Source organism: Bombus huntii, unplaced genomic scaffold (genome assembly GCF_024542735.1).
Source record: "Bombus huntii isolate Logan2020A unplaced genomic scaffold, iyBomHunt1.1 ctg00000069.1, whole genome shotgun sequence".
In the NCBI taxonomy this organism is placed as follows: domain Eukaryota; kingdom Metazoa; phylum Arthropoda; class Insecta; order Hymenoptera; family Apidae; genus Bombus; species Bombus huntii.
Window position 1 is genome coordinate 417,161 of NW_026099328.1, and position 9,335 is coordinate 426,495.

Genomic DNA, 9,335 nt, shown 5'->3' on the forward strand with positions numbered 1-9,335 from the left:
GGCGGCAAGTTCGTTTCCGGTTGCCATTATTTGTTATATAATTGAGAATGGAGTGGTTATAACTTACTTCTGTTGACGATTGTCCAGTTGCGGCAGGAGGCTGCGTGGTTGCGTTTCAACCACCGAATTATACCTCTTCAAGGGTGACGGCCCTTGACGTTACTGACCTCGCTGGGGTGGTATCGCTTCCGCTGCTGGTTATGTTGGATTCACGTGGCACTGTATGATAGTGGGTGTCACTGGTGTGCACTTTTCACTTGACACTGAATCTGGCTCGAAGGACCAAATGTTACGACCCTTCGCGGAGAGACGCGGTTGCGAGGAAAACGATTCGGTTAATCGACGCCGCGAAATCGTCGTTCCCCCTGTTTCGGTTAAGATAACAGAGGTGGTTAAATGAATATGACACAGTATAGTAAGTTATATATCACCGTTTATTCTGACAACTTGTAAAGAAGACACTTACGCTGGTGTATATGTACGAGATGAGTGAGTGACTGATCTACGGGTGTATTCCCGGTCAAAGGATGTTGACTGTTCGAAGGATGTAAAATCAGTGTGGTTCGGAGAGGATTCTGTGGCGGAGGAAAGCTAAGGATGGGTGTGTCTAGCGCACGGGGCCATCGGATTTGTTGGTGACGATTTTAGTTAGGAGAGTGAGGGAATAGGCTTCGTTGTTAATTGGTTAAACGAAGGGTCTTAACCGCCCACGAGAGAAAGTGGTTAGTGGGAGGAATGTTGCATCATACGTGAGAAAAACTTCCCTTGTCAAGCCGTAGTAGACAAAGGTCTTTAGAAATGCTTCGAAAACAGACGTTTGTTCAGTTTGGAGGACCTCGACTAGGAAATTCCTGAGATTTATGGAAGGTACTTGAGACTATTGAGCGTACGCAGTGAGTATCCGAAGACATCTGGTTGCCATCTTGCCCGCGGTGTGTGGCCTGGGCTAAGTAGAATGTTACGCGACGTAACAAATTACGTCGGTTCGGAAGTTGTATTACTAGATACTTATATTCACAGATTTCAATTCACTTATCCATTGATTGATGTTAGGACAAGTGAGGAACTTCGCATGTTATTAAATTAACAAATAAAATGTATTGTTCCTGATAAATGGTATGCAGAATAGTATTGGAAATAAAAGACTGGTTTATATTACAGTTCAAGTGACTGATAGTAGGAAAGCAGTGATGGAAAGTGAGGCAACGTATTATAAAATTGAATCCCTAATTATAGCATGTAGATAGTATTTTGAGTGTGGACGGAGGACAAAACTATGCACATTCCTTTTTCAATTCCAAGGAAAAACATCATCGATGAGTCAGTTGTCAAAACACGATGGAAATTGCTCGTTGTTAATTGAGCAAGTTTGATACAATTACACAAGCTAAAGATTTAACTTGAAATTTTTTTGAAGAAATTTATTTTTGATTATACCTGATGTCAAGCGCGGTATTAAGTATCATGCTTTTATAACTATTGTTTTAAATATTTTTGTGTTGAAATATTGTCGTTTGGGTGTCTGTTTTGTACTGGAGGAGTACCCGAAATAATTATACTCGTCGTGTACAGCTAAACAGCTACAGGCAGTTGTTTGTATTCCTGGAACGCGTTGGATTCGTGTTTGCATAGTACGTTGATTGGAATGACTTAGAGGTGGGTTACTGGGGGTGCGAGTAATTATGTTTCAGCCAGGATTGGATAGAGAATGCGTTTAATCGGCGTTTAAAGATCCGCTTATGATACACATGCTCTGGTAGTTTGTAATTGGATCGTTATAGATGTCGAATCCTTTCTGCTAAATACGTTTTTGGGAGACATTAAGTTCATAAAGGTCATATTTTTAAAGAGGAGGAGAGAGGTGGTATGCATTGGATAAAGGTAACAATTTTATATGCAGGATGTTACGCCACGAGGCTCACCACAGGCTGTATTTTCTAACGTTCGCTCGTGGTCCTACAACGTCGCAGGCGGACCATCTTATCTGCCCGCCGGATCATATACAATGTATCGACGAGAGCATAGTTGTCGCCAAGCAGCGAGCTCTAGAAACGTCGATTTTTGACCGTTACGATTTTCACACAAGAAGAGGCATACGTGATCATAGGCGCGAGCGGTGGCGTGACTCGTGCATAGTGGGGGTCGTCTTCCAAATGAGGCAAAGGAATAATCGAAGGGCGATCAGTTCCTTCTGACGAGTCAAACGTGACTCTTCGACAAATCTGACGAGTAAACGAATTTATCTAGAGAGTTCGCAAAGTCGAGTCAAATTTCTGTAACATAATCATCATATTATTGTAAAATATATTATTCTATGTTAACCTGTTAATACAGTGTTACATTCATTAAACCACCTCTGTTATCTTAACCGAAACAGGGAAACGACTATTTCGCGGCGTCGATTAACATAATCGTAGCGAGAATTTACGCCTCTCGCTGAAACGTTTTCCTAGCGACCGCGTCTCTCCGCGATCGGTCGTAACATTTGGTCCTTCGAGCCGGATACAGTGGCAAGTGAAAAGTGCACGCCAGTGACCTCCACTATCATACAGTGCCACGTGAATCCAATACAAACAGCAGCAGAAGCGTTACCACTCCAGCGAAGTCAGTAGCGCCAGGGACCATCAGTTTTGAAGAGGCATAACCCTCTTGAAAACGCAAGAACGCAACCACGCAGCCTCACGCCAACAACTAGACGGTCGACTTCAGTAAGAACACGTCTTACACATTAAACGAGACACACACGGTGACGAGTAACATTTAAACTCGCAACCGCAAGGTAAGCTCGTTCATTGCATTCTTCTCACAATCTGCTATACCAATGGAAAATACAGAGAAAATTACCTCCTTGCATCGGAGACGAGGCTTTCAAATCGGTCGATTTACCTTTCTATCGAAACGACTCGATGAATACGAAAAATCTAGACAACCGAATAAGGCCCATTTAACGGCCTATACGACACTACTCGACGACACGTGGAAACAATATCGATTGTTACAAGAGGAATTAGAAGATTTAGGCGAGATGGACGACGCGCGCGTTTCCGAAGTAACCGACACATATTACAATCTGGTAATACGAATACACACTCTCATGGATGATACACCAGCATCGTCGTCGAAATCACAAGGCTGCGAGTCTAATATCGCCGAGCCGACATCAATTAAACTGCCTGAAATTCACCTGCCTACTTTCGACGGTACCATCGAAAATTGGCATTCATTTTACGACTCCTTCTTATCCACTATCGATCGAAGCGAGCGACTTACACCCGTGCAGAAGTCCCACTACCTACGATCCTCTTTGACCGGAAAGGCCGCGCGAAGCATACAATCGTTAGATGTCACCGAGTTAAATTAATCGAACGCTATTGACGTTCTGATGGAAAAATGCGACTGCCACCGTCAAGTCTGCATGCGCCACTGGGACTTGATTTTTGACTATCCGAAAATAACCAAAGAGACACCCGAAGCGATAGATGATTTTCTTGAGACGGTCAAGGTAAACCTCCAAGCGCTAGAAAAACTCGGTGAACCAGTTACCTCAAATGTCGCTCTTATAAAATTATTCACGTCGAAGCTACCCTCAGCCATCATTCGCAAATGGCAGCGCACATTGCCGGACAGGAAAATGCCGTCATATACGCATCTGGTAGACTTTCTGAAAACACGGACGAACGGCGACAGGACAAGTTCAGCATCAACCGTGATAAAAGGAGAGTCCGATCAACACAAACGTCAGCGACCGAACGCACCGCGAAGTTACGCATTCACAACTACACATAATACGTTGGTGTGTCCGAATTGTCAAGGACAACACGAATTATGGAATTGTGATGTCTTCAAAGCAAAGTCGCCTAAAAAACGCCTTGAAATCGCCAAGAGGGCGTCTCTATGTACCAATTGTTTAGGTAAGGGACACGCTATTACTCATTGCTCCGCCGGTTCATGTCGCATCTGCAGGCAGCGACACCATACATACCTACATCAAGACCATGGTCATAGCAAATCACGACCACGTGTAAGCCGATCATCGAGCGGTCGATCATCGAGCGATCGATCATCCAACGGTCGATCTTCGCCTAGTTCACCGACCCCGCGATCGTCACATCGTTCGAGACGCGCATCCACGTCTCCCCGATCGTCTCCCCGATCGTCTCCGCGAACATCTCCGAAACGTGAATCTCGGTTATCGCGAACGACGGCATCGGGATCAAATATATCGTCCAGTCCTAGACGACAAGGAAAACAATGACGTCATCAAACGACCTTGTTAGGGACCGAACCACAGAAAACGGACTCATTGACCTCGCTTCCTTCTGAACCACTGCAGCACGATTTGTTAGTCACAGCGCAGGTCAACATATTGAACAATAAAGTTCAACCATTCCGTTGTAGAGCTCTGCTAGACACCGGCTCTAGCATGAACTTTATCACCGAAAAACTCGCTGATTCGCTAAAACTTAACCAACGGAAACGTTAGGTCCCAATCGGAACACTCAACACGTTATCGACAACCTCGAAACGTTACATCACGGCCACGATCATCTCCATCGACGGCACATACGAACGCACCTTGACGTTCCTAATCATACCGACAATATCGCCTTGGGTCCCAGATCAACCCGTAGATCGCTCAATAATACATATACCGAGGAATCTCCAACTAGCCGATCCAAGATTCCATAGGCCTGCGCCGATCGAAATATTGTTGAGCGCCGGACCAACGCTAGCATCACTCTGTGTCGGCCAACTTGACATCAGTCAAGCAAACGGGCCCGACTTGCGTCTGCAAAAAACGCGATTCGGATGGGTCATCGGGGGGAGCCCAACCTCGCAATCATCAGCACTCGCATTTCACGCCTTCACGACGGCTTTACAGGCGGACCCCGCCCGTGTTTGGGAAATCGACGAAGGACCGCCCACTGCACACATTTCGGAAGCGGAACGACAGTGCGAAGAACACTTTCGAAATCACGTTCAACGCACCAACGAAGGGCGATACATGGTCGCTCTCCCATTCAACGAAACAATTCCTTCGCTTGGATCCTCTAAGACAATGGCGATGAAGCGACTCATTTCCCTCTGTCGTCGATTCCAACGAGACAAACGATTCGAAGCCGACTATCGCGCCGTGATACAAGAATATGTGGAATTAGGACACATGACGAAGATTACCACGGACAACTGCACGGACGACGGATATTTTCTGCCACATCACGGCGTGATCAAAGAGTCCAGCCAAACTACAAAACTCCGAGTTGTGTTTGACGGATCTGCACCAACCACCACCGGAGTTTCATTAAACGACATACTTCATACGGGACCGAAACTACAAGATGACTTATTCTTCATCCTTCTAAGATTTCGTTCTCATCAATACGTCATTACATTCGATGTCGAAAAGATGTATCGACAATTTCTTGTGCGTCCAGAGGATCGAAAATTTCAACAAATTTTGTGGCGTAATTCTGATGGAGAAGTTGACACCTATCAACTTAATACAGTGACATTCGGGCTGTCAGCGGCCCCTTATCTAGCCATTCGGTGCCTCAATCAACTGGCGGACGACGAGGGACATCGGTACCCACGAGCGGCGACGGTCTTACAGCGAGACTTCTACGTCGACGATGTTCTCACAGGAGTTGATAGAAAGGTCGAGGCACGATCATTGAGAACGGAGCTCACGGAACTGGCCGGCTTAAACATTCGAAAATGGGCATCGAACGACCAGGAACTGCTACGAGGACTTTTCGAGCAGGACATAAACGACAAGCTGCTACTAGGCGAATCGCAAACCTTCAAAACTCTGGGTGTGGTTTGGAATTCCTTTGACGATTCGATCCTATATTCCGTAAAAATTAATTCTACCGCCTCTCGAATCACGAAGAGAACAATCAGCTCCGAAATCGCCAAGATCTACGACCCCCCTGGATTATTGGCACCAGTGATCGTTCGTGCTAAGATGCTGCTCCAACGACTCTGGACTTTAAAAATTGATTGGGACGAATCTCTACCGGCTGACGTGCACACGGAATGGAGCAAATATTATGCACAGCTGCCATTATTGAATAACGTGAAGTTTCCACGTAAAACGATAATCAAGGCTGCAGCGGAAATTAAATTACACGGGTTCTGTGACGCTAGCGAAAGGGCTTATGGGGCATGCGTTTACCTTCGCACCATCACTCCGGATGGTCATGTCTGGACACGACTCCTCACTGCAAAATCAAAGGTGGCTCCACTGAAATCACAAACCATTCCAAGGCTGGAACTGAGTGGAGCACTTCTTCTCGCATCATTGGCCACCACAGTCCTTCAAGCTTTACCAAGCAACATTTCTCGGACTGTTTACTGGACGGATTCTACAATCGTACTTCATTGGATCAATACATCACCCCATACGCTGAAAACCTTTGTCGCTGATCGTGTGACAGAAATTCAGCAGAAGACTCACACCTCAGATTGGCGTCACATTCCCACTGCCGATAACCCTGCAGATCTCATATCTCGAGGCCAATCACCCGAAGATTTCCTGCGACCAACCATTTGGCAACATGGTCCGGAATGGCTCCAACAACCAGAAAGATACTGGCCGACGTGGAACCCAGTACCATTAACTGAAATACCAGAGGAGAAGAAAGCAACATGTCTGGCCGTGACTCCTGCTGACCACAGTCTACTGGAGAGATTTTCTTCTTGGCCCAAGCTGATTAGAATTACCGCTCGTTGCCTCCGATGGAGACAAAAACAGGATCGAGGGAGACCTCTAACCACACATGATTTAACCAATGCGCATAACAAATTGGTCAAACTGTTACAATTCTGTTATTTTTAAGATGAAATCCGCACTCTCCGAACAGATCGAAATTCTGCAGTGAAGGGGAAGCTGCAACGACTCAATCCATTTCTGGACAAAGACGGGATGTTGCGAGTCGGAGGCCGACTCAGTCACTCACCAATGCCGTTCAGTCAGAAACACCCAATCATTGTACCCAAATCCTCAGTCACAGCACTCATAATCGAGCATGAACACCTCATCAATCTCCACTCCGGAACTCAAGCTACCTTATACGCCTTAAGAAGATCTTATTGGCCTATCGACGGCCGTAGTCACGTTTGGAGCACGCTGAAGATGTTCGTCCGTTGCTGCCGAGCTAATCCACCTCCAGTGGATTACGTATTGGGCGACCTCCCAGGATCACGGATAACGGAATCTCGACCGTTTACCAACGTCGGAATAGATTATTGCGGACCGTTTTACATCAAAGAACGAAAGGATCGCAACCGACGCAAAATTAAGGTATATGTAGCAATCTTTATATGTCTTGAAGTCAAAGCAGTCCACATCGAGCTGGTCAGCGACCTCACTAGCGAGGCCTTCATTGCTGCTCTGCGAAGATTCATCGCTCACCGAGAATTCTGTGTGACAATTTACTCCGACAACGGTACCATCTTCGTTGGCGCCAACAATGAATTACGAGAGCTCCGAAATCTCCTGCAATCCGACGATCATAAGGTAAAGGTTCAGTCCTTTTTAGTCGACCGACGTATCGAATGGCTCTTCATTCCTCCCAACTCACCTCACTTCGGAGGGCTATGGGAAGCTGCAGTGAAATCCTTCAAACGACATTTCAGGCGTGTCGCAGGTAACGAGCTCTTGACATTCGAAAATTTAAATACACTTATCATTGAAATCGAGTCTATCCTCAACTCCCGTCCGCTGACTCCAGTATCATCTGATCCATTACAACACAGGGTGGGGATACATGGGAGGCAGACGTAGAGAGGACGGAGCTGCGTGCGTAATCGAAATCTCCGGAAAACTGGAGAGCCTGGGCAAGGGAGGTAACCAGAGTGGAGGACTAGTGCCTGTGAGCGCAAAACGGGTGTGGATACGGGACGTCCGGCTTGGACAAGGAGGAGTTAAAGGAGGACGGAATGGTTGTCGGTTGCTCACCTGGACATCAACGCCCGGGGCGTTCGTCCACGGAGCCCTGCTGGAACGCGGCAACGGATACGCCGCGGTCGAGTGGGCAGGGATGATGGTGGTGGGGGTGTACGTGTCACCTAACAGTGGACGGGCAGCGTTCGAAGAATTCCTAGACGGAGTTGGCGACTGCGTCAGGCGACGACTCCCACGACAAGTGCTCGTCCTGGGAGACTTCAACGCGCACTCCACGGAATGGGGGAACGCCAGGGCCAACGCGCGGCCGCACGCTATCAAACTGGGCCGCGGGACTTGGACTTCTGTTAGTGAACAGGGGCTCGACCAGTACCTGCGTGACGTGCAGAGGGAGCTCCATTGTTGACATAACATGGGCCTCCCCCGAGGCATTCAGGCGGATCTCAGGCTGGAGAGTGGCCGAAGGGGTCGAGACGCTGTCGGACCACCTCTACATATTGATGGAGGTGGACGCACCTGGACCTGGAATGCCGGCGACAAACGACGGGCGCGGCCCGCCGAGGGGGAGACACGCGCGCTTACCGCCTAGATGGAAAATAAAGGAGAGGAATGAAGATCTACTCCGGGCGGCGGCTATAGCAACAGCTTGGAGCTGGGAGGCCTCGACAACGACGACCGAAGCAGACGTGGAAGAGGAGGCCGAGAACCTGCGACAAGCCATGACAGCAATCTGCGACGCATCCATGCCACGGGCCACACCGGGCACGGTGCGAAGCAGAGCAGTTTACTGGTGGAACCCCGACATCGCGGAACTGAGGACGAGATGTGTCCGGGCCCGAAGACAGTACCTAAGGGCCTGCCGCTGGCGACGACGCGACGAAGAAGAAGTCTCCTTGCGCTACCGGACGTACCGCGCGCTACGGTGCTCGCTACAAAGGGAAATTAAAAAAGCGAAGGACTGTGCCTGGTCCGAACTGGTCGAAACAGTCGAGTCGGACCCATGGGGGAGGGCATACAGTGACACAGAAACTACGCGCGAAGGGCACCCTGACAACGGCGGAAATGGAACCTGCGCTGCTGACGCGGATCACCGGAACGCTCTTTCCCCCACAAGAGAACAGAGCGGCGGAACGGCCACGGTAAACGACACGACCGCTGGAATGGAGGGACGACTGGGAAGTCACGGAGGAGGAGATATGGGAGGCAACCAGAAGAATGACCGTCCGCAACGTGGCACCGGGCCCGGACGGAATCCCTGGCCGGATCTGGGGGGAAGTGATGGGGGTCATGGCCCCCAGACTCCGGCACCTCTTCACAAGATGCCTGAGGGAGGGAGTCTACCCCCGGGCGTGGCGGACGGCGAGGCTGGTCCTGCTCCATAAAGAGGGCCGACCGACGACCTCGCCGTCAGCGTACCGGCCGATATGCC

General features: G+C 48.8%; 1 protein-coding gene across 1 annotated transcript; it reads left to right on the plus strand.

The window, feature by feature from the left end:
- Positions 1 to 3,415: 3,415 nt before the first annotated feature.
- Positions 3,416 to 8,312, plus strand: LOC126876311 (uncharacterized). The gene is made up of 4 exons (XM_050639151.1): positions 3,416 to 3,911; positions 4,620 to 6,677; positions 6,840 to 7,649; positions 7,759 to 8,312. Exons 1-4 carry the CDS (start codon positions 3,416 to 3,418, stop codon positions 8,310 to 8,312), a joined length of 3,918 nt encoding a protein of 1,305 aa, XP_050495108.1.
- Positions 8,313 to 9,335: the final 1,023 nt, after the last annotated feature.